Raw genomic sequence first — 26843 nt, forward strand, 5'->3', positions numbered from 1 at the left:
TATAGTCTTGGTAAAAAGACAGGTTTAGATTATCAGGTTGTAGCAAGAATTGGAGCTTATTTACAGTTATGACTATTTCTTGGTTTCAGCCCCGTCCTCCCCTCCAGTACTTAAAATGTTTATCTGCTGCCTGTAGGACGTTCTCCTTTATGCATCAGCATATTTATCTAAAGTGCCTAAGTGTTTTCCAATTTACTACCACAAACATTTCAATTTAAATTTCCCAGAGCCATTCGTCCCAGAGCCCATGTTTCAGTAGGTCCATTCTTCTCAGAGCCCATGTGTCAGTAGGCCATTCTTCCCAGAGCACAAATGTCAGTGAGCCATTCTTTCCAAAAGCCCATGTGTCAGTGGGCCATTCTCCCATATGGCCATGTGTCAGTGAGCCATTCTCCCATATGGCCATGTGTCAGTGGGCCATTCTCCCATATGGCCATGTGTCAGTGAGCCATTCTGCCCAGAGCCCATGAGTCTGTGGGCCATTTTCCCATATGGCCATGTGTCAGTGAGCCATTCTTCCCAGAGCACAAATGTCAGTGAGCCATTCTTCCCATATGCCCATGTGTCAGTGGGCCATTCTTCCCAGAGCCCATGTGTTAGTATGCCATTTTCTTCAAGTTTCTGTGTCAGTAGGTCATTCTTCCTGGAGCCCATGTGTCTTCCATTTTTCCTTGAATCCATGGGCCATTCTTACTGGATCCCATTTGTCAGATTCCATCTTTCCCTGAGTACATGGGCCAGTGGGCCATTCTTCCTGGAGCCCATTTGTCAGATTCCATTTTTCCCCTGAGTCCATGGGCCAGTGGGACATATTTTCAGAAATCCAGACATCAGTGGTACATTTTTCCAGAAGCCCTTGATTCACTATGTAATGTTTCCAGACGTCCAGTGGTCATGGTGTAATTGTGTTGAAATTCCAAAAGAGATAATCCCCAATAGGCAGCCACCTCTTTCAGTGTGCCAGAACAATGACATAGCTGATAGTTATGGACCTGAAAAGCACATTCTTGGACCTTATTTGGGGTAAAGACAAACAGGCTGCTCACATTTCCAGCCCATGCATGATCACATGGGCTGTAAACACCAAGGGGTATATTTACTAAGCGGCAGCTTGTCGCCGGTTCTGTCAGCTGGATTTAAAAGGGCAATAATAACACATGCAAACTACTGCCATTTTCTTTAATATTATTGCTATTTTAAAACTGGCATCCAGAACTGCTCTGTTTATGCTGTGCAGTACTCTGCCTATTCTAATCTATGTACATTCCTGACTGTTGCCACACACACTGAATTTCTGTAACTGAAAAACTCTGCGTTTCTCGATTCATGAGAGATTACCCTTGGGGTTGTGTCATACTGGCAATTCTGCAGTTGCAGTTTTCCATAGTAGAGTATTACCAACATGATTTTCACTAACAATGTTACATTAGTTGAAAATTGCTGGGTGATGTTAAAATTTGATATGCACAGGTACAAAAGTCACTGCTTAACATATGATGTGAATACACACTGTGTGCCAGCTAATTGTCAGACACCAACAATATCAATACAGCTGCATTTCCTAACAGTGTTTTATCCCCCGGTAAAATCATCTACAGTGTTCCTCTCTGTCTTGACCAATCATAACATCATGAGAGGTCAAAGATGGTAACCTTTTAATAATGTGCAGTTTGTAGTCTAATGTATGAGTGTAGGGACATGACTGTCATTCGTAGTGTTACAATATGGGTAACCGACATTCCCTGCTTTTATATAGGTAAAGGTATTAAAGTAGCCGACTTGCAGATGAAACATTGTGGAACTCTTTAATGTATCGTCAAGGAAAAGAGGTTCCTTGTGTCTAATCCCCTTGCCTCCGTCCAACTATGTGATCTCTAGGACACACCTCGGAAAAGGATTCACTGACCAATGGAGACAACACATCACAGTACACACAAAAGTTTCATACTGAATGCTGGACAGGCCATGGACACACACAGGCAAAAACTGCATCGATACTCTGTCCACTCTCCAGAGGAAATGTACCTATCTGGTGAAACCTTTTGCTGATATACATGACACATTTATCTCACATCATATTCCTTGGTATACAGGACATATTTATCTCACTTGTTTATGATGGTTTATTAGGGATGTAGTTAATATGCCGGCCGCCGATATACCGACGCCAGATTCCCGCCACCCGGCAAAATGCCGACACCGCTATCCCGAAGGGGACCAGGATACCGGCGGAATCCCGAATGAAGGATCCGGGTAAGTATCAGCATTAGCCCGGGGATTGGGGGAGGTTAGGTTTAGGGACTCTCGGGGGTAGGGGGTTAGGCTGCATGGAGGGGCTAAGGTTAGGCACCACCAGGGGGAGGTTAGGGTTAGGCATAGGGTTAGGGGGGCCCCTATCAGGATGTTCTCTCATTGGGCTTCTGGTGTCGGGATTTGAACTATTCAGCCGCCGGTATTTCATACCCATTCCGTTTATAGATATACCACAGTATATTAATAGCTCCAAGAGCTAAAGTGTCCGCTTCTGTAACCATTTGAGACATTGTGGGTGAAGCACGATGCTGAAGTGGCATGGGCCACTATCTCTCTCTCTCTATGGTGTAGTATTGGCTAAATAAAACACGACTCACCACATGTCGCCATCTTCCAGGGTCTTGTCATTGGGGGCTCCAGCATGTCCGTAGTGAAGAACCGAGGAGTTTTCTCCGCTGAACAAAGAGAGCACAAGAAAAGGCAAAAGGGTTACATTAATAATAATAAAAAATAAGTCTTTCAGTACAGTACACTGAAAAATGGCAGATGAAAAAGTTTTTTAGAACAGACCACCTAATATATTATTATTACCATTGTTAATATGTGAAGTGACACCGTGCTATGCAGCTCCGCAGAGTGGGGAAAGCAAAACATTTATGTAACAGGATATAAAAAGGCAGAAAAAATGACTTGTTACATGAACCAAACTGTACAGAGGTCTCCGTTTATGAGAAAGCTTACATTCTAATAGGAATAGGGTATACCTGAGACAAGAGAAGAGGAGATTAGGACAGCTGTAGCATAAGTGTGAGGGTGCATTATAGTGAGTGTAGGTGGGAGTAAAGTAGGTGTTAGTACATTAGTGTGGGCAATGTAATGAGGGAGTAGGATAGGTGCGAGGGAGCATAAGTGTGGGCAGTATAGATGTGAGAGTGTATTAGTGTGGGTAGTATAGATGTGAGTGGGATAGGTGTATTAGTGTGGGTAGTATAGGAGGGAATAGGGCAGGTGTGAGGGTGTATTAGTATGAGTAGTATAGATGGGAGTAGGGTAGGTTTGAGGGTGTATTAGTGTGTGTAGTATAGGTGAGAGTAGGGAAGGTGTGAGGGTGTATTAGTGTGGGTAGTATAGGAGGGAATAGGGCAGGTGTGAGGGTGTATTAGTATGAGTAGTATAGATGGGAGTAGGGTAGGTTTGAGGGTGTATTAGTGTGTGTAGTATAGGTGAGAGCAGGGAAGGTGTGAGGCTGTATTAGTGTGTATAGTATAGGTGAGAGTAGGGTAGGTGTGATGGTGTATTAGTGTGGATAGTATAGGTGAGAGCAGGAAAGGTGTGAGGGTGTAGTAGTGTGGGTAGTATAGGTGAGAGTAGGGAAGGTGTGCAGGTGTATTAGTGTGGGTAGTATAGGTGGGAGAAGGTTAGGTGTGAGGGTGTATTAGTACGAGTAGTATAGGTGGGTGCAGGGTAGGTGTGAGGGTGTATTAGCATGGGGAGTATAAGTGGGAGTAGAGTAGATGTGAGGGAGAATTAGTGTGTGTATTATCGGTGGAAGTAAGGTAGGTGTGAGTCATATGTGGAAGTATTGTAGGTGTGAGGATGTATTAGTGTGGGTAGTATAGGTGGGATTAGGGTATATTAGTGTGTGTAGTATAAGTGGGAGAAGGTTAGGTTTGAGGGTGTATTAGTACGAGTAGTATAGGTGGGTGCAGGGTAGGTGTGAGGGTGTATTAGCATGGGGAGTATAAGTGGGAGTAGAGTAGATGTGAGGGAGAATTAGTGTGTGTATTATCGGTGGGAGTAGGGTAGGTGTGAGGCATATGTGGAAGTATTGTAGGTGTAATGATGTATTAGTGTGGGTAGTATAGGTGGGATTAGGGTATGTGCAAAGGGTGTATTAGTGTGGGTAGTATAGGTGGGAGTAGGGTAGGTGTGAGGGTGTATTAGTGTGGGTAGTATAGGTGAGAGCAGGGAAGGTGTGAGGGTGTATTAGTGTAGGTAGAGTAGGTGGGAGTAGGGAAGGTGTGAGGGTATATTAGTGTGTGTAGTATAGGTCATGCTTCGTTTTATTAAAACTTGCAACAAGTATAATAATAATAAATACATAAAATGTAAATAAATAATTACATAAAATCAAAAACGTAATAAAAAAGGCAAAAAAAATACATAATATTACTTCATATTATACTTTTCCTATACTAATACAAACACTTATCTACCCTACTACCTATATACAATCCACCACCTGCAAGGGAAAACTAAGCAAGGATTTAGAAACCACCTCAAGTAAAAGGAAACTATCTAAATCATACATCAACCCTAAACTATATTACACATCACCAACACCTACAGGCAGATGTATGCAAACCTTTCCATAAATAAAACAAAATACTTCAAAAAATCATCTACAAGGGAGTGAAAAAAGAGAAAAGAAAACCCAAAGCTGGAATTCAGAGAGACTGTTTGCCACCCACTCAAGGGGGTTTCAACTGGCCCCACCGACGAGACCAGCCGACAGCATCCAACCCCTCCCTATCCAGATCCATCATCCTTCTCACCTCTTGAAGAATCAAACCCACCACATTCCTATAGGGGAGGACCTTTTTCCTTATGGACACCTGACACCGTGCGCTCCACGTGTGAAATCTAACTGCTAAACTAACTAAATAAATCGTGACTAAATTAAATCCACCATATCTTCTGACTACCCCATAAACCCACTCAGGGTAACTAAGCCCCGAAAGGCACGGAATACCAATGGCTTTTGACACCTCCTCATAAACCTTTACATTAAAGGGACACTCAAGCAGAAAGTGGTCCATCGTCTCCACCACCCCTGGACACTCCACCCGTGGGCAACCACGATCATTGACACTCTTCCACCTGAGATTCTCCCCAACATAAAGTCTTCCGTGAAAAGAGAGAAAAGCAATGTCTCTAAACTTCTGCGGTATCTTCTGTAAATTTAACAGAGCTAACCCGGCCGAAGCGACATCACTCGGACAGTCCCTCAGGGACAGCTGGTCATGGAAGTGAGTCTGCAAAATTCTTCTCTCCAACTCCCTTCTAGAGAAGTTTTTGACTTCACTCACCACCATGCCAAAATGCCTCATCACCTTCAAACTCTGGATGACGTAGATCGGGAGGTAACCACACCGAATCCGAAAGCTTTTCACCTGGCCACCCTCTAGCCACAACCTGAGTAAGGGATCTAAATCCCTCTACCCACCGAGGGGGAGCATCTAAAATCAAACTCCCAAGATTAAATATTAAAAAGGCTGTTACAAAAAAGACAACGGGGTTTACCATATTTAAACCCCCGTCTTTCCTCGGTCTGTAGGTGATGTTTCTCCTGACAATAATGACCCCGTTTCCCCACAAAAGAAGGAAAAACAAGGAATTCAATCTGGACCACATAGATTGAGGCAAAAAACACACATAACTGACATATAAAAAAATCGGAATCAAGTAAGTCTTACACAAGTCAACCCTTTCCCTCAGAGATAACTTCCATCTCTTCCAGCTCTCTACCTTCTTGGTAGCATCTTCCAGCTTCTTATCCCAATTTAAGGAGGCATAGTCACCATGGTCAAATGTTATGCCTAGAATTTTAATCTGCTGACTGGCCCGAGGGAAGCTGTCCGGAAGGCAAAATTCATCACCCTCCTCCCCGATCCAGAAAACTTCACACTTTTCACGGTTTACCCTGGAGCACGAGGCTTCAGAGTATTCACAGATAAGATGTTCCACATCACGGGCCTCCATCCGTGAGGAGAGAACCACCGTGACATCATTTGCGTAGGCCACCACCTTTAGCGGAAACTCTGGGCTCAGCTGCACCCCACCCACAGTTCCGCTCTCTACCCTTCTGACGAAGGGGTCAATCGCAAAAACATATAGGAGGGGGCTCAGGGGGCATCCCTGACGAACACCAGAGCCTACCCCAAAAGTGGGACCCATCCAACCATTTACAAGTGGGAAGCTCTCGGCCTGACGATAAATAGCCTGCAGCCAATTCACCACCCGCTCTGGAAGACCATACCTTTTCAGTAGGGCCCAAAGGTACTCATGGTTTACCCGATCAAAAGCCTTAGATTGATCCAATGCCAGTAAATACTTTCCACACTTCTCAGCCCTGCACCGCTCAATGACCTCCCGGACACCTAGGACAGCACTAAAGGTGCTACGGCCCTTCACCGTACAGTGCTGAGAGGGGGAAAGCAACAGCTCAGAAAATTCCGATAGCCTATTGAACAGTACCTTTGCCAAAATCTTCCTGTATTAAGAAGGGCTATGGGGCGCCAGTTCTCAATACGGGACGGATCCTTTCCTTTAGACAGTAGTATAAGGGCAGATAACCTCATGGAAGGAGGGAGGACTCCCTCATCCAGGCTCTCATTAAATACTTCCACAAGGCGAGGAATTAAGAGGTCTGAAAAGGTCTTATAGAATTCAGATGTTAAACCATCCGGTCCTGGAGATTTTTTGGAGTTTAACCCCTCTATCGCTATCTTAACTTCCTCTGCTGTTATATCACTCTCCAAAGATTCAGAAGAAACAACCTGAGAACCCAAACCTGGTGTCCTCCTCAGAAATTCCTCCATCCTCTCCCTGATGAGTGAATGCTCAGATAAAAGATCTGAATAATAGGACTCAATCACTTCCAGAATGCCCTTCTTATCAATATGAAGAACACCCTGTCCATCCTTCAGTCTCCTGATCTCTTTGGCATCAACTGATCTCCTACAGCTCTGGTAGGGATCTGGCGAGTGGTATGTTCCATAATCCCTCTCCAGAACTAAGGATGCCAGTCGGTTGTACTGAAACTCCTTCATCCGAGCCTTCACCCGGGAGATTTCCCCACTATCTCCCTCCTCAGAGATCAAGAGATCCAATTTCTTTCTCAGGCTATGGTAGGTGTTACGTCTTAACAAGTTTTTTTTAGCAATAGACCCACGGAAAAACTTCCGGATTCTCTTTTTAATCACCTCCCACCACTCAGATCTACTCCAACCCGCCTCCAAAAGTGTCTCCTGATATTGAAAGAAGACCCTAAAGGATTGTCTAACGCTCTCTTCTTCCAGAAGCTCTGAGTTCAATCGCCACAGGCCCCGCCCTTTCTGAGGCATTCAAAGTCACTGAGAGAAAAGCGTGATCGGAAAACTCCACTAACCTCACCCCTAAAGATGAGGTCTTTGAAGATTCCTTAACAAAAAAGCTATCTATTCTAGATCTATGACTACCACTAAATAAGGTGAAACCTGTGAGGTCTGGGAAATGCCGAATATGCACATCTACCAGACCCGCCTGTCTAATCATGCTAACAAAAAAAGCCCAGAGTTTTCTTTGAGCCTCCCCTATCTTTTGGCCTAATTATGGTATTAAAATCACCACCAAAGATAACTTGCTGGGCCGTAAAAAGAAAAGGTTTTATCTCCATGAAGAGACATTTCCTATCCCACTGTGACTGAGGACCATAAATATTAATTAACCTAAGGTCCTGTCCCTTCATGTTGATATCCAAAATCATACATCTACCTGCTTGCAACTCTATAACCTTGTACACAGTTACCATGTCAGTAAAAAGCACTGCCACCCCACGGTACGGCTCGGCCGCAAGAGACCAGTAAGAAGGACCCCTCCTCCACTCACGCTTCGCTTTGTGGAGGAGATCCAATTTACTAATCCTAGTCTCCTGCAAAAACAAAAAATCAACCTCAACCGTGTTGAAAAAATCAAAGGCCATTATACGAGCACGTTCAGAAACTACGGAAGCCACATTAATCGTGGCACAACGTATGGGTTGGGGATCCATGATGTATAGATTATTAAATGCAAGACCTTGCTTACTTTTACCTTGCACAATTCCCAGCACCAAATCCACCACAAAACTACAAGCTAACCCTACTCGGGCCAGCCTTCTCTTCCATAGCGACAACTGTCACTACCCGTTCCTCCCTTACTCCCTGACAATCTACAGGGACCTTCTCCCCCGTACGAGAAGGCCCAGGATCAGGAGGTTTGGGTACAAACTTGATAACCTGATGCTCAGTACCAGGTACCTGTACCTGACTCGGCCCTACACAGGAGCCTTGGGACACACCTTGAGCCACCCTATCCTCCTCCATACCCTGGGTCTCCTCTATCACTGTATACGCTTCGCCTCTCTTTGTAATTCCTCAATAGCGAAGCTATCAAATGATTCCTCCTCATCTTCCTCTTCATCCCCAGTATCACCAGGGGTTCCAGGAACATTCTCCAAGGCATCAAGGGGCTTCACCCCCCCACATACTTCACTACCCCCTGGGCAGACAGTAGCTGCTGATACTCCACCCTGTGTTACATCACACAGGGGAGCACCCAGGGAGAGTTTGTGGGAATCCGACTGTGGCTCAAGTTTCTTCACTGGGGCCACACCGACAGGGTAGGTAGCTTCCAGCACTGCTCGACCTTTTGTTCCATCACATAGGGGAGCACCCCCAGACATAGGGGGAACAAGCTGTGGTTCCAACTGCACAGAAGCCGGGCTGATGATATTGCCTCCACTGTCACTCATGCTGCTTCCTGATGATCCGGACTGGCCTGCCGCACTAGTTATCCGGACACCAGGAGTCTTTGCTTTGGCTTTTGCTTTAGAGCCCGAGCCACGGGCTGAACGTCGGGAGCACTCTCCCCCAGGAGGACCCATCCCCCTGGGGAAGCCAGCAGGGAGTCTCCCTGCAGACACGGGACACACCTGCAGCAGCTAGAGCTCTCCTCCACACAACCTCCTCACAGCTCAGACAGCACACACTGCAGAGTCTCCGCCCCCAGGATAGGTGGGAGTAGGGGAGGTGTGAGGGTGTACTAGTGTGGGTAGTATAGGTGAGAGTAGGGAAGGTGTGAGGGTGTATTAGTGTGGGTAGTGTAGGTGAGAGTAGGGAAGGTGTGCAGGTGTATTAGTGTGGGTAGTATAGGTGGGAGAAGGTTAGGTGTGAGGGTGTATTAGTGTGAGTAGTATAGGTGGGAGAAGGTTAGGTGTGAGGGTGTATTAGTACGAGTAGTATAGGTGGGTGCAGGGTAGGTGTGAGGGTGTATTAGCATGGGGAGTATAAGTGGGAGTAGAGTAGATGTGAGGGAGAATTAGTGTGTGTATTATCGGTGGGAGTAGGGTAGGTGTGAGGCATATGTGGAAGTATTGTAGGTGTAAGGATGTATTAGTGTGGGTAGTATAGGTGGGATTAGGGTATGTGCAAAGGGTGTATTAGTGTGGGTAGTATAGGGGTGTGAACTATAGGTGAGAGTAGGGAAGGTGTGAGGGTGCATTAGTGTGAGTAGTATAGGTGGGAATAGGGTAGATGTGAGGAGGTATTAGTGTTGGTTGTTTCGGTGGGAGTAGGGAAGGTGTGAGGGTGCATTAGTGTGAGTAGTATAGGTGAGAATAGGATAGTTGTAAGTAGGGATGTGCAGGCTCGGATAGGTTCGAGTTTGCACGTGGAGTTCGGATTTTTCCCTCCAAAAAAACGGAACTCAGAACGAGGCAAAACGTCATCTTACATGGACGATCATCATCATTCCTGGTCTTTTGTCCAGGAATGATGATGTTCGTCCATGTAAGATGACGTTTTGCCTCGTTCTGAGTTCCGTTTTTTTGGAGGGAAAAATCCGAACTCCACGTGCAAACTCGAACCTATCCGAGCCTGCACATCCCTAGTTGTAAGGGAGTATTAGTGTTAATTGTTTCGGTGGGAATATTGTAGGTGTGAGGGTGCATTAGTGTGGCTAGTATAGGTGAGAGTAGGGTAGGTGTGAGGGTGTATTAGCATGGGTAGTATAGGTGGGAGTAGGGACAGTGTGAGTAGTATATGTGGGAGTATTGTAGGTGATTGGATACATTAGAGTGGGAAGTATAGGTGTGACGGTGCATTATTGTGGGAAGTATGGGGAGTAGGAGAGGTGTAAGGGTACATTAGTGTAGAGTAGGTGCGAGGGTGTGTTAGTGTAGGTAGTATAGGTGGGAATAGGGTAGGTGTGAGGGAGTATTAGTGTTGTTTTTTTCGGTGGGAGTAGGGTAGAGGTGAGGGTGTATTAGTGTGAGTAGTATAGGTAGGAGTAGGGTAGGTGTGAGGGAGTGTTAGTGTTGGTTGTTTTGGTGGGAGTGGGGTAGGTGTGGGAGTGCATTAGTGTGGCTAGTATAGGTGAGAGTAGGGTAGGTGTGAGGGTGTATTAGCATGGGTAGTATAGGTGGGAGTAGGGAAGGTGTGAGTAGTATATGTGGGAGTATTGTAGGTGATAGGGTATATTAGTGTGGGAAGTAGTATAGGGTGTATTAGTGTTGGTTGTTTCAGTGGGATTAGGGTAGGTGTGATGGTGTATTAGTGTGGGTAGTGTAGGTGGGAGTAGGGTAGGTGGGTGTATTAGTGTGGGTAGTATAGGTGGGAGTAGGGTTGGTGTGAGGGTGTATTAGTGTGAGTAGTATAGGTGGGAGTAGGATGGTAGATACACTTCCTTGGCTTATAAAAAATTGGAGTTATGGTAGACTTACCTTGATAGCTCCTTTTCTTCGAGGTTCATAGGGTCCACAGGGATACCATGGGGATAATGTGGTTGGAGCAATCCAGGCATCAAACAGTTAAAACTTTCAACTCCCAGGATGCCCCGGGTCCTCCTCCATATATACCCCAACCCTAGCCACAGGCCTTCAGTTTTGTTAACAAGCCCAAGGCAGAAGAAGGAAAGACGAGAAGGAAGAGCAATCGTACACCAGAAACACTCTTACAAAAAATGAGGGAGTCTGTGACCGAAAGAAAAATTACCCAATGCAGCCAGGTGCGTCAGGGTGGGTGCCCTGTGGACCTCGAAGAAAAGGAGTCATCTAGGAAAGTCTACCATAACTCTAAATTTCTTCTTCAGGGTCCATAGGGATCCACAGGGATACCATGGGGATGTCCTAAAGCAGTTCCCCTAGGGTGATGGACGCTCATGAGCAGAAAGGAGAACTCGTTGCCCAAAAGATGCATCCTGAGAGGCAAAAGTATCAAAAGAGTAGAAAAGTGTGAACAGAAGATCACATGGCTGCCTTACACAACTGTTCAACAGAGGCATCACAACTAAATGCCCAAAATGGTCCTACAGACTGAGTAGAATGTGCTGTCACTGTGCTTGGGACAGGGAGATCAGCCTGTGTGTACACCTGAGAGATAGTGATGCGTAGCCATATCATCAGAGTCTGCTTGTTAGCTGGCCATCCTTGTTTGTAAAAAACATATAATACAAAAAGAGCATCTTATTTTCTAACAGAGTTTGGGCCTGATTCAGAGCCGTTCGCTATTTGCGGTCGTTCGTTCAAAAACAAGGGGTGGCTATTCAAATGATCCGTTCGCAAATTGCAGTCTGTTCACACCTCTAAGTCTGAACGAGCGTGCAAAACATACGCTCGTTTATTTGTTAAAAACTCCCCTGGCCGCTCGCACCATACGTCATGTCCGCTATTTATTAGATTAATCGAGTACATCGAACAGCGTATGAACTGCTCGCTATTCTTGTGGTTGGTTTTTTCAACCGCTATTTTGCGAGCAGTTCTGAGTTAAAAAAAACCAAGTGACGTGGTCAATGACGCTGCTGTATTAATTATGCACTCCCTTAAAACGCCCGTTTTGACCTTTAAGCACACCTGCGTTCGAATTCCACTCCCCCGTTTACAAGCACCTTCCCCTGTTACCACCCACATACGCCTCATTCTGTCACTCAAAATAGCAGGCACTCGCTATATAGCGTACAAACAATTTTCGGCCGCACTGACTGGTTCGCGCATGCGTACTAAAAACCGTACGCATGCGCAGATGTGCGAACATCGCTCAGAACGAGCGTACGGCCGCTAGCGAGCGGCTCTGAATGAGGGCCTTTGTGTGCTCCACATAGATATGGAGAACACGAACTATATCCAGGGAGGCTTCACCTACAGACAGATCTGGAGCCTGACAAGCTGGAACTACAACTTCTTCATTCAAATGGAAATAGGACTCTACCTTAGGAAAGTAACCCTCCCTTGTACGAAAAACAGCTCTATCCTGGTGAAAAATCAAACATTGGGAGCAACAAGAGAGCACTGCCAAATCAGAGACTCTGTGTGCATAAGAGATAACAAGGAGAAAAGGTGTCTTCGCTGTCAACCATTTCAAGTCTAGAGACTCCAGAGGTTCAAATAGGGGAGCTTGTAGCCCCTTAAGAACCAAAGACAAATCCGACGGTGCTACTGGTGCAACAAAAAAAATTCTAACATCTGGTAATTAAGCAAACTTTCTCTGGAACCAGGCAGAGACCCCGGTCTAAACCTGCCTGGAAAAAAGTCAGTACCCTGGAAATCCTAAACACCTTAGGATCATCGGAAAACCATTGACCAAAAGAATGCCAAACACTGTAATAGATGTGTGCAGAGGCAGGCTTTCGTGCCCTAAGCATTGTTTGAATTACGAAACTGAAAAAAACTTTTTGCTCTTAAGATGTAATATTCAAGAGCCACACCGTCAAAGCCAGACAAGGCAAGTCCAGCTGCCGGCAGAGACCCTGCGTTAGCAGATCCTGCCATAAAGGAAGAGGATACAGACTGTCTATGGATATATTCTGTATGTCGGTGAACCAATGACGTCTGGGCCAAGCCGGAGCCACCAGTATTACTGTTCCGCCTTCCTAAGTACTCTTGGTAGGAGGGAAATCGGAGGAAAGAGATATGCCAGCTTGAAGTCCCATCTTACTGCCAATGCGTCCACATAGGCTGCTGATGGGTCTCTGGACCTGGACCCGTACCTGGGGACCTTGTGGTTGCGACGTGATGCCATGAGATCTATTTCTGGTAGATCCCACTTGTTTACCAGGAGCTGAAACACTCCCGGATGGAGAGACTTAGGAAGTCTACTTCCCAATTGAGTGCTCCTGGAATGAATATTTCTGAGATGGGCGGAAGATGGCGTTCTGCCCAAATCAGAACCTTTGTCACCTCTTTCATGGCTGCATAACTTCTTGTGCCTTTTCGATGGTTGAGACAGGCCACTCTAGTCGCATTGTCGGACTGCAGAGCCAACCTGCCCTGGAGCAGGTCTTGTGCCATGATAAGTGCTTTGTATACTGCTCGCAGTTCCAGAATGTTTATTGGCAGATGACTTTCTTGATTTGCCCATCTTCCCTGAAAGGTGTGATGACCCATCACTGCCCCCCATCCGCAAAGACTGGTGTCCATGGTGAGAAGCACACATTTGGAATCCAGAATGGGTGCCCTTTGTTCAGATGGTCCTTTTTCAGCCACCACAGGAGGGAGTGACGAACCTCTGGAGGGGGAAGGATCCTCTGGGACCTTATTAGATGATACTGTCCGTTCCACTTGGAGAGAATCAATTTTTGCAGAGGCCTGGAATGGAACTGAGCATACCTCACCATGTCGAAGGTGGATACCATTGATACCAGGACCTGCATCGCTGATAGAACTGATACTCTTCGCTTGCGCAGTAGTTGGCTTACTCTCAATTAACAGCTTTCCAGGATCTTAACCCAAGGACCCTGCGCGCCACTACTGACGTTACTGATGCTTTAGAAGCTAAAATTGCAGCATCTATTGCAGCTCCTCCCAAATAGGAGGCCGCTTCCCATATGTGGGAGATATACTTCATCTGTTCTCTTGTAGCATCTGGTAGAGAGACCTCCAGTGCCCCCGTCCATTCCTCAACAGCTTTGGCTACTCAGGCTCCAGCCACAGCTGGACGAGTAGCGGCTTCCGATGATGAAAATACTGCCTTAAGACATGTTTAAATTTTCCTATCTGTACAATCCTTAAGAGAATATACTGACGGAATAGGCAATGTCACATGAGCATCCACAGTAGGAGGTACCTCCCACTTAGTACATTCAGAAGCTGGGAAAGGATACAACGATGTTAATCTTTTATGCACATAAAACCAATTTCCTGGTTACCCCATGCGTCTTCCATAAGCTCAGTGAGCTGCTCAGATTTTTGAAACTCCGTTTTGACCACCTTCTGGTGTTTAAACACTGGAGCCTTCTTACTAGGAGCTGGTTCATCATCCTGAAAATATCTAGGATTGATTTAACCTCCCTCACTAAAGAAGGAACATCCACTGAAGACAGATGGTCTTCCTCTCCTGCTCATCATCTGATTCGTCTGATGATGCGTCTGAATCTGTATGCTGAGCAGACTGATAAAAATATAACTTGCGTTTGGGCACCTTAGTAACTACCGGTCTGCTTGCAACCGCTGCCATACTCTGACTTGAGTGGGCATAAGCATCCATCCAGGAAGGACGTACAGGAGGTGTAAACATAGCATGCTGTGAGTAGCCCATTACAAGAAGGCATTATGGGAGTAGCCACATGATCCACAAACTTCTTCATAACCTGAGACAGGAAGGACACCCAACAGCTACAGCAGCGCACCAATAGAGGACTGTGAGCGCCTCATATACAGGAGGCGGGTAGGAGGAGAGACCCAGAAGGGACTGTGTCTGGATCGGAGCTTCCGGGGGAGCGCCTACCTCCTCTAAGCTGCATCAACCGACCGAGTACGCTGGCCTCGTGGCAACAGAAGCGTCTTCTGCAGATCCCCAGCGTCAGACGATAAGGCCCTGGTGGTATAGTGAAGACGTGGACGCTCCGGGTCCTGACTGCAGCGGCTTCCGGTGTGTCTCCTACGCCAGGGAGCAAGGACTGCCACGCGCGATTTCCCATAAGCTAGGAATCACCTTACCTGACATCTCTGCTAGCACGCTCAGCCGAGACCCACCACAATCACCAGCTCTATTACTGGTGCTGCCGCCGGCAGAGGTAGAAGTCGTCGTAGCATATGCATCTTAATTTAGACGCTCAGTACTGCCAACCCAAAAACAGACAATAAAATAAAACATAAAAATAAAAGCTTAGGACTGCCTGAGCAGTCCCGTTACAGAGGAGCGTCTGAATCCTGCCGCACCAAACGCACAACTGAAGGCCCGTGGCTAGGGGTGGGGTATATATGGAGGACGACCCGAGGCATCCTGGGAGCTGAAACCTTTAAGTGTTTGGTGCATGGATCTCTCCAACCACATTATCCCTGTGGATCCCTATGGACCCTGAAGAAGAAAGGGAATGCTAGGAAAATCTACAGTTTCATAATATTAATAAACCTAAATTGCTGCTAAACAGAAGTAATCACATATCCTGGCTAGTAGTAATTAATAAAAATGTTGGGAATTACAGAGCTTAGCAAGTTTTCCCCTATTAATTTCCCCAGTACCAAACCCTCACGCTTCAGGATAACAGCACTTTGGTGTAGATCCTTTTCCTGGTACTACTACAATCCGTTCTATGCAGGAGCATATAAACAATCACATATAGCGGGGATAGGGAATGTGATACATTTTGGGAGCATTGGGTGGCCCTCTTACCTTCAACAAAAGGCTGCATATTACTCTCGCTCTCAGCAGAAACTTAAATGAATACATATAATCAATGGAAGACCCCTATATGTAATAACATATCACTAGGCTTTATAAGCTGTAACAATATTACAGCAAAGCAGGAATGAGCTGGGGACTGCATGTGAAAGGCTCGAAGGGACACATTCGTCCCCAGGGCCGCCTGTTGCCCATCGGCGACATTCAGATGCGTCCACGTACACTATTGCTGCAGTCGTGCCAAACAGCCCATCTAACCACGCCAGGTCCCGAGCGACTCAGCTTGCGCTGAGCATCTTTTTTGCTAGGCGGAAGCTGAGTCGCACGGGACCTGGCGCTGGTGCCCTACAGAACTGAGTGAATGGTAGTGGTACAAGGGGAGAGACCCCGCTAAGGTACGAGCATTGGGAATGAAGGGGATTCTGTACTGGCGCTGTAGAGAGTGACAGACGCCTTTGAAGGTCTTTGCACATTTGCCATTATGTCACGTATGAGGAGGACAGCGCTATAACGCCGGCCTCATGATAAAAGAAAGAGAACGCAGACAGGCATTTTATACTCTAATGCTGCTCCCTGTGCACATTTCCATGCCAGTGAAGGATAGAAATGTCTGCCTCCTCAGGGAACGTCTGACGTCAGCTGTGTATGAGCACAGACCGGGCACAGGTCTCAGGGGACCCACGGTGTTTGCTCCTCGCAGATTGAACGGCTATAGATGCTCATGCTGGCTGGTCCCAAGGTACGGCTTTGGTTACCTCACAGGCCCATCGAGCGCCAGCTACAAGACAGGTCTGGATCCCGGGGCTGGCTGTCCTCGGCTCTCCCCTGGAATCATTCCCTCCCTTTTGTATTTAATCTCCACCGAGCAAAAAATGAAATGAAAAATAGATCCATCACTCCGGCTACATGCCTGCGTCTATAACCTTTAACAGGCAAGATAAAGGACCTGTCACGCGTTTACACGCGGGGACTGAGAGATGGGCTTCAAATAAACAGCAGGGATCACAGGTGGACGCCGTAACCTTGGGACATGCCTCTATCTTCCTGTATTCTATCTATACTTCCAATTATATCTGTCCGTCACAGTGTACAAATGTCGCTATAACGTAGTCTACGCTGAGGTACTCGTTCCACATATTACACTAAAGTAATAATGATATTAAATCAGGCTTTTTTGTGCTGGATAAAAAACAACGGTAGTACTCCTATTTCAGAGATATTTTCATTAAAATGCAGCACAGACGGTGTAATGGTTAGCATTAACATTAGTGCCTCACAGCACTGAGGTCGTGGGTTCGATTCCCACCACGGCTCTAACTGTGTGGAGTTTGTATATTCTCCCTGTGCTTGCGTGGGTTTCCTCCGGGTGCTCCGGTTTCCTCCCACACTCCAAAAATATACTGGTAGGTTAATTGGCTCCCAACACAAATTAACCCTAGTGTGTATATGTGATAGGGAATATAGATTGTAAGCTCTTCTGGGGCAGGGACTGATGTGAATGGCCGAATATTCTCTGTTTAGCACTGCGGAATATGTGTGCGCTATATAAATAATTGGTAATAAATAAATGTATAACCTATGAGGTATTTGGCTCACTAATTGCCTCGTGTGTCAGGAAGGCCGTTAGTTCCTATTGCATATATAGGCAAAATATCAGTACAGCCCCTAAAATAGCTGGCTGTGGCCCTGATTCAGAGGTGCTCGCAAAAAGCGAGCGCTTGCTCTGAATCAAGGCGGCCACTTCTTTTTTTGTAAACTGGTCTCCTGGCCGCTCGCTAAGCTGTGGGGGACCACACACAGCTTTTGCAAGCGGCCAGGTGATGGTCGCGACCATCAGACTTGCGACGAGACCCTTGTGGTAGGGTCTCGTCCACCGCAAGCCCCAGTGAACTTTCTGCTCTAATAGATGTCACGTGTGATGTCAGTAGGGCCGCCCCCAAACGGCAGGCCTTCCTTCGAGAACGCCTCCGTTTGGCAAGCCACCCCCCTGACCCGCCTACGAAACAGGGCGAGCTGTCAATCAACACCGACAGCCGCCCCGTTTTGTTGCAAGCCCCGCAGCGAGTGATTTCTCACTCGCTCCGGGGCTCGCGCGTACGCACTGCCCGGCCAGCGAACCACTTGCGAGCGGGTCTGAATCAGGCCCTGTGTGTAGGCAGCAGAACACTTTAATGAAAAGAAAAGAAGCAAAAGCAATAACCTACTCCTCAGTAATATTGTTTTTATGACATAGTCCTGTTTTTACTGAGGGCAAAAGGCGTCATATGAAGGTGGAAGGTCAAGGCAGATTGTGGCATATGTACGCTGACAGCATGGGGAGTGGCCAAGGTGGAGGGGGAGTGGCCAAGCAGGGGGAGTGGCCAAGGTGGGTGGGAGTGGCCTTTCTCATTCATTCCACATCTACAGTCACCCAATTCAGTCCATACCTCTCCCTCAACGCTACCAAAATACTTGTCCCGTCCCTTATTTCTCCTCTTCACTATTATAAGCTCATTCTGTCAGGCATTCCCTACACCCACCTCTTCAGTCTCTCCTTAGCGCTGATGCTAGGGAGACCTATCTTTAGCGTCACTCTGTTGCTGCTTCCCTCAATTGCCACGAACTCCCTTATAACCACAGAATCTAATTTCAAACCCCCACACCTCCAGCTACAACACTCCCACCTAAATTGCTCACCTGCTCTCCCTCTGCGTTTCCTCGCGCCTTCTCCGGTCAGCTGGTGACTGCCACCGATAAGACTCCTCCTGTGCCGCCCAAAACCTCTGGAGCGCCCCTCCCTGGCTCTATCAGGCTCTCCTCCAATCTCCATTCTTTCAAACACTCCCTAAGCACGCCAGCCTACCAGACCTCTGATCCATTCTCCCCCTTCCCAAACTCTTTAACCCCCCCTTGTACCTCCCCAATGCCCCCATACTTCCTCTTCCCCTTTAGAACGTAAGCCTGCCCTGCTCACTTCATCTCTCCCCTCCTTAGACTAACTACGCTGATAGGCAGGGCCGGATTAACAATGGGGTGGGTGGAGCTGCATTAGACAGGAAAATATATATTTCCTGTTACAGCCTGCCAGTTGCCGTCCGGCCGAGGCCCGTCACTCCCTCCATACTGTCTGCAGTTCAATCACCGGGCATACTGTTAGTGTTACACAGAGACCATATGGAAGGCTTCACTAGCCCGTCCCTCCTGCTCTGCATAGTGTCACGTGCTTGTGCCGCTTCCACTCCACGTGATCCTCCACTCATACACACATCATCCCTTTTGTAAATGATCCGTCTGCCTGCCCGATGCACGGTTAGTATGGGGAAGGGGAGAAGCTCACGATTACAGACCCTCCAACATGACCCATTCTATTAGGTACAATGGAGCTTATTCAGACCCGGTCGTTAGCTCTACGAGCTCGCAACCGGGTCGATGTTGCTGCAGTGCGCATGCACACGACAGAGCCGGCTCCATCGTGCGCATGCGCAAGACCCGGCTAACGGCAGGTGATCCGTCGTTAGGGGTCTCGTAGCAGATGGGGCGAGCTGTCGATGTTGAGTGACAGCTCGCTCAGTTTGCTGGGCGGGCTGGGGGCGTGCCCGGCCAAACGGAGGCGTTCCTGTCGGAACGCTTGCCGTTTGGGGGCGGCCCCACTGGAGCTTCCTGCTCAAACAGAGCAGGAAGCTCCCTGGGGCTTAAGGCTGACGAGACCCTACCTTAGGGTCATCGAGGCGGCCGTTCAGGATGCAAGTGGCCGCCCTGTTTCAGAACGACCGCTTGCATCCTACGACCGCCTCTGAATGAGGCCCAATATGCTCTGCTCCTGGATTTTCTTCTCAATTTATGATTGCAGCCACCTGTGTTGAAGCAATTACCTAGTTCAACACAGGTGGCTGCAATCAAACATAGGTGGGAAGTCCAGGAGCAGAGCCAGGGGTGTTTCTAGAGAGGAGGGGGCCATGTGCAGTCTCCGACACGGACCCCCTCCTCTCCGCCTGGCAGCGCACTGAGCTGTGCGCGACCAGCGCCGGAGTTATAGACTCTGGGCACTAGGGTGTGCCCAGAGTCTATAGTGTATGCACAGGTCACCGGGAAAATGGCTGCGGCGGCCATTTTCACTGTACTGTGCATGCGCACATAACGGGAAAATGGCCGCTGCGGCCATTTTCCACTCGTTTTACAGCGCCGGACACCCGCGCCGACGTGGGACTTCGGTGAGGTAAGTATTATAATGGGTGCAGCGTGTGCGGTGCAGGGCCCGTGTTCCCCGCACACCCTGCACCCATTATAGATACGCCCCTGAGCAGAGCATTTTGTACCTGATGGTAGGGGTCATGTTGGAGGGTAGGCAATTACACTGCAGCCAGAGGCGGACCTTATCCTCCAAGGTGTACTGCCTCACACTGGCCAAAGCACAGCTTTAGTAAAGCCTACACTACTGAGACAGCCCACACGCAGCACCCGGACTGCAGAGACCCCACAATCCCATGCCCCTCATCTCCATAGAAACCCCGATCTCCCGATACTGCAAGTATCCTCCCCACACTTACCTGTTCCAGTCTGCTCACCTTCCCTCACACCAACCTACGTTACTGTGGACCATTCATTGTATTCACAACTTGTTTTACACCCTGTCCGGAATCCCTCTGACATAAACTGAATATCACGGCTATCCAACCCAATTATTGAGGAATCAGCTGGAAAATAATACTTCCAAACCCAGCCATAATCTATTTCTGTTACTATCCATCTGTATTTACCTTAATAAAATCCATTTGTTTTTTTGCCACTGTATATTCTATTATTATATGTATATTAGCATCTTTTTGCCGGCCACCACCAGCATCAGGCGTCTAGCCGTCACAATTTGGCCCTTGGCAAAGTTGCTCAAAGCTGTACGCTCGCCCATTTTGCCCGCTTCCAAACTCAGTTGCTGATATATATAGGTCCTCCTAGTCTGCCCAGTCTCCCAATACGCCTGCATGTCATCGACCATCTGGACCTCCCACTTTACTTGGGAAGTGAGAGGCTGCAGGTGTCAATGGGAGACCCCTCAGTAAAGGGTCCTACGTGGCCCTGAATATAGATAGATAGATATGTATTTATGTATTATTTTTGTCACTTACCAACTTTTATTTTAGGTTCTCAATATGGCGTCTAGATCTGATTTTTGTTCTCAGCATAGTTATTAATGGTATGCAGTCGGGATGCCGATGGTCTGAATTTTGACCGTCGGCATCCCGACTGTCTAATCCCGGCAAGCGTCTAATGACAGGCGTCGAAAATCCCAACGCCTGTTATTTTATCTACGCCGGGAGCCCGGCATCCCGATCGAAGGTACAGCCGAGCAGGAAGGGGGGGGGGGGGGGTGTTAGGTTAGGGGCTCCCGGGGGGGGGGGCCTTAGGGTTAGGCCCCCCCCCGGGAGGGGGGGGCTAGGGGAAGGGGTTAAGCACCCCCGGGGGGAGGTTAGGGTTAGGCACCCCCCCGGGAGACTTAGGGTTAGGCTGCGGGGAAGGAGGGGGTTAGGTACTAGGGGGGGAGGTTAGGGTTAGGCACCCCTAAGGGAGGGTTAGAGGGGTTAGAAAGGTTAGCGATACTTACCTTAATTTACGATCGGAATTTTCACCCTTGCCGGGCTGCCGCTGTCGGGATTTGAACACCCAGCCTTGCGGCCGCCGGTGAATCATACTGATTCCCATTTTTATATAGAGAGATCTCACATTAATGACCTCACTAAGTGCTTTTTTTCTTAGTCAGATTATGGTCACGCTAACAAGGGATGTTTCGCTTTGTGCAGACCACAACCCTGGTTACACTTCACTACTCACATCCCCATGGCGCTAAACACCCCCCTGTGGTGGCACACACAATAGGCCCATTATATATTTCAGCTCCAGGCCCACGTGGACCTTTATCTGGCACTGCTGATAGGCATACACTATAATTATGCCCATAGATATCATTTAGAACATATGCAATTATGCTACTGTGTATACCACATTTTGTATCAAGAACTTTGGGGTGCCCTATAAATTAATGCTAATAATAATTAGTGATGTTGCATGTATGAAAGACAGGCAGTAATTAAAAAAGGGATTACAAGAGCGCCAAGATCGTTATCCTTCACCAGCTCATATGATGGTTTCTCCCTGCTGGCACAGAATAATCGGTGTACTACTAATAGTGGCTTCATTGCTTCAGAGGTGGAATTGTTTTTACTCGGAAGGGAATCACAGGTAAACATGGCCGATGTCCTCAGCTAATCAAATGCTCTTTCTACATTATCCCCTTAAAATCGACTCTAATTTGTTCATCCTCTGGAAATGTCAGCAATGTCAATCTTCCTCTCCTGTAGGTGCAGCCATCTCCGGCCGGCCGCCTTACTGCGATCTGCACGCGCGCTGAGGAATCCTGCGGGTGAGGGGCCTCCGTGCAACTCTGATGAATGTTTATCACACCGTCCCGAGACGCAGATCACATGAATTAATCCCTGTCTGACGAGCGGCGTTGCTGATTAGCGAAGCACTGCCGGCTGTTCCAGAGACACTGGCGTCTTTTCTATGATGTAATGATTGTTATAAGTCCTGACACAGAGCATATTATTGGGATATAACAAACCTGGACAGTGCCGCTTAAACACGCCGCAGCGTTGAGCAGATAGTCAAGTCGGATTATATAAACTAAAGGAAACTGTACACTTAACATCTCACTGGCAGGGCAGACTCGGTCGGAATAAACTAAACTAGTATACAGGAGCAGCAGGACATATCTGGCTAAATAATACATGTATTGACCATATAGTAGTACAGCCTACTAGCACCCCATGCAGTAATACAGCCAACTAACACCCCATGCAGTAATACAGCCAACTAACACCCCATGCAGTAATTCAGTCTACTAACACCCCATGTAGTAATACATCCTACTAACACCCCATGCAGTAATACAGCCTACTAACACCCCATGTAGTAATACAGCATACTAACACCCCATGCAGTAATACAGCCTACTAACACCCCATGCAGTAATACAGCATACTAACACCCCATGTAGTAATACAGCGTACTAACACTCCGTGTAGTAATACAGCCTACTAACCCCATGCAGTAATACAGCCTAACCCCATGCAGAAATACATCCAACTAACCCCATGCAGTAATACAGCCTAACACCCCATATAGTAACACAGCCTACTAACACCCATGTAGTAATACATCCTACTAACCCCATGTAGTAATACATCCTACTAACACCCCATGCAGTAATACAGCCTACTAACACCCCCTGCAGTAATACAGCCTAGTAACCCCCATGTAGTAATACAGCCTAGTAACCCCCATGTAGTAATACAGCCTACTAACACCCCATGTAGTAATACAGCCTACTAACACCCCATGCAGTAATATAGCCTAACACCCCATGCAGTAATACAGCCTACTAACCCCCATGCAGTAATACAGCCTACTAACGCCCCATGCAGTAATACAGCCTACTAACGCCCCCTGTAGTAATACATCCTACTAACGCCCCCTGTAGTAATACATCCTACTAACACCCCCTGCAGTAATACAGCATAGTAACCCCCATGTAGTAATACAGCCTAGTAACCCCCATGTAGTAATACAGCCTATTAGATGTGGGACAAGCATACAGTAGCTCACTGCAAAAATTGACTATTGCCATTGAAATGACCTAGCACACATCATAGTGACCAGTGCTGGGAGCTGTGACCCAATACCCCTGCACAGAGGAGACAGGATAGCAGCCTACTAGAGAGGAAGACAAGCACTGGGGCATGGGATACATTCAGTATCCCGGCACAGGGGATTCCGACGCTTAGAATACCGGCATCCCGTACCCATCCCCTGGGGCTAATAAATAAAACTGGGGTAGGATGGAGGTGGCACTACAAAGCTGTGTGTTGTGAGCTGGATCCCAGTACTGCTGTAGAGCTGTGGTCTGGATAACAACCTACTTGCCTCTCCGAGGTGAAGGGACAATGAATAATGCTGGGTTCCCAATTAGTAGTTGGGGCCAGTAATACAGTGAAAGTAACCCTGGAGTTGGGTTCCAATCAATAGATCTACAATAAAAAGGTTGCCAGTATCTAGGTAGACAGGCAATAGGCCGACAGGTACAAAATGTTGACATGGATGAAAATCGACATGGTCAAAACGTCAACACAAAATTGGTCAACACTTTTTTTGTTGGTTAGGGTTAGGCACTTACTGGAGGGCTAGGCTCTAGAAGGGACAGATGGGGTTAGGCACTTACCCCGACAGTTAGGTTTAGGCTCCAGGAGGAAGCGTTAGGGTCAGGCATCAAGGGGAGGGTTAGGGTGAAGATTAAAGTTAGAAGAAAAAAAAAAAGTGTCGACAATTTTGGTGTTGACCATTCCAATGTCGAACTTTTGACCACGTCAACCTTTTGTACCTGTCTATCTCCATCCATGTAGACCTTCTGTCCCTGTCGACCTATTGCCTGTCTACCAGTTGGCGTCGATATTTTGACAGTCTATCCAAATAGTAGATCTTTTAATCCACACCCTCTGGGGAGTTCAATTTTCAGGGTCCTTTCCATACCCAAAGCCATTTGGAAACGGAGGACTTGTATTCCGGTTTGTAGGTCATAGAGCCCCCTGATCAGTAATCTGTTATTAATAAGGGAAGCTCATAACCTCACAGCACAATGCAGTGCATAATATAACTTTGTTCCTCCTCTCCTTATTAAAACCATTTATTTAAAACACTTTAGTACATGCAGACATTGGAATACACTATCCTACAATACACAGAATGGCAGTTGCTAAAAATCAATGTCTTGGTCCCATCATAGGTGCCTGTAAGACAGGAGCTGATCTATGCAAATACTTGTGAGTGAGATCTCTACATTACTACTATTATGTAGGATGAGAATCTCATTTGCTGGCCCATTGCAGTGTGCTTTGTCTCTACTAACCTACAATATACAGTACTATATAGAATATACATCACATTGACCACACTATTGCTGCACGGGGCAGATCCCGGGCAGGGTTGGAGTGTTGGGCAATAAGGGCAATAGAATATCTGGCTGATGTAGCTTAGGGGAAGGAATAGAGGAGTAGCGCAGAGAAGCTGGGTAGTTATTGCCTGAATACAACGTATGTGACATGGATCAAGGGCCTGATTCAGAGCCGGATGCTATTTGCGCTCGCTCGTTCAGAAAAAGGGGCCGGCTATTTAAATTGAGCGCTCGCTCTTTGCGGTCTGTTGACGCCTCTATGTCTGAGCCAGCGAACGAACGAAACAAGCGCTCGCTATTTTTTTAAGACGCCCCCTGGCCGCTCGCATCCTACGTCATCTCCGCTATTTATTTGATTAATCGAGTACATCGAAAGGCATCTGAACTGCTCGCAGTGCTTGTGGTAGGATTTTCCTACCGCAATCATGCGAACAGTTCAGGCTGAGAAACAACCAAGTGACGTGGTCGGTGACGCTGCTTTGTTAATTATGCACACCCTTAAAACGCCTGTTTTGACCGTTTGGCACGCCTGCGTTCGGATCACCACTCCCCGTTTTCAAACACCTTCCCCTGTTACCACCCACAAACGCCTCATCCTGTCACTCAAATTAGCAGGCACTCGCTATTTTGCGAGCGCTCGATTTCCGACCGCAATGACTGGTTGGCGCATGCGCATTATGGGCCTGATTCAGACCCACTCGTGAGCGGCTGTCCGCTCGCAAGTGGGTCGATGGTGTGCACTGCGCATGCGCACGACGGAGGGAGCTCCGTCATGCGCATGCGCGAGACGCGACGAGCGAAGGACTTTCCTTCGCTCGTTGTGTCTGATCAAAGGGGGCGTGCTGTCGATGTTGATTGACAGCACACCCCCTTTGGTGGGCGTGCCGGGAGCAGGCCTGCCAGACGGAGGCGTTCCCAAGGGAACGCCTACCGTCAGAAGCCGGCCCCACTGACATCACTAGTGATGTCAGTGGGAGTGATTTTGGCTCTGATAGAACCAAAATCACTCCTGGCCTTGCGGTTGAGAAACTCAACCGCAGGCTTCTGCTCGCACTGGCGATGGTCAAGACCATCGCGACCATCATCCTGCACGCTCGTATAGGCTGTGGGTGGTGACCCACAGCTATACGAGCGTCCAGGAGGACGCTCCATATTTATGGAGGTGGGCCCTGATTCAGAGCGAGCGCTCTGGTCAGAGCGTCCGGCTCTGAATCAGGGCCTATGACCCATACGTATGCGCAGATGTGCGAACATCGCTCGGAGCGAACGAGCGGCCGCTTACGAGCAGCTCTGAATCAGGCCCTGATTCAGTACGGATCGTAACTGCGATTGCAATAGTGATTACGCATGGAGTCTCACTGCGATGATATGCTAGTCCATTGCGATCGCTATGCCGTCGCAGCACAACATAAGGACACCCACCTTACCTTACACACATCCGTATTTCTTAGCAAGACTGCAAAACCATCGGTAACATCGAGTACCATCGCAGCCTCACACACACTTGCACAAGCTCTGACCTTACTCAGGAATTGCTAACTTCATCGCACACAGTGACAGGCCAAGCTGTGTATGGCAACGCAGTGGATGGCACGCCTGCGTTTCGCCGACCCCCCCCCCCCACCATCACCACCCCCATATAATACTTCCTGTCAATCACTCTGCGATGGGTCTGCGTAGTCTCTGCGATCGCAGTGGCTGGTTTGCACACGCGCACAGCGAGGCACGCACAGAACGCAACAATCGGCCGATTGCGTGCGGAAACCCCGTTGCGATCCTTGCTGAATCAGGCCCAAGTACAGTATTGTCCAATTATAACAGTCCAAGAGAAAGATATTATCTAAAATGAATATGTGTATATGTAATAATTTTATATTTGGATTTTCGCTGATGTACAGTATTAAAGGGATAGATTTCATACCCCGTCAAGCGATACCTACAGCTCCACCACGCTTACAGAGTACACCCTGCCCGGTCACTGCACAGCAGTCATCACCCGCTTTCCCTTCTCTCATTTATAAAGGATACACGTAAGTAATAACATGTAACCAAAAACATCATTCACCTAAATGGTAATACATGTGCTTTCAAACATCAACGTCTTGCTCCGTGACATAAGGGGGAGAGATTTATCAAACCTTCTAAAGCCAACAGGTGGAGGTGTTGCCCAAAGCAACCAATCAGCTTGTAGCTAT

General features: G+C 47.6%; 1 protein-coding gene across 1 annotated transcript in view; it reads right to left on the bottom strand.

The window, feature by feature from the left end:
• The window catches only part of PEPD (peptidase D), a 225953-nt gene that overhangs the window by 68037 nt on the left and 131073 nt on the right, over positions 1-26843 (bottom strand). The window contains exon 11 of the mRNA XM_088451097.1: positions 2631-2708. Within this exon, the coding sequence (XP_088307223.1) occupies positions 2631-2708 (78 nt within the window). The remainder of the gene's footprint in view (positions 1-2630; positions 2709-26843) is intronic.

This window comes from Taudactylus pleione, unplaced genomic scaffold (genome assembly GCF_031769625.1).
Source record: "Taudactylus pleione unplaced genomic scaffold, aTauple2 ptg000537l, whole genome shotgun sequence".
Lineage (NCBI taxonomy): Eukaryota > Metazoa > Chordata > Amphibia > Anura > Myobatrachidae > Taudactylus > Taudactylus pleione.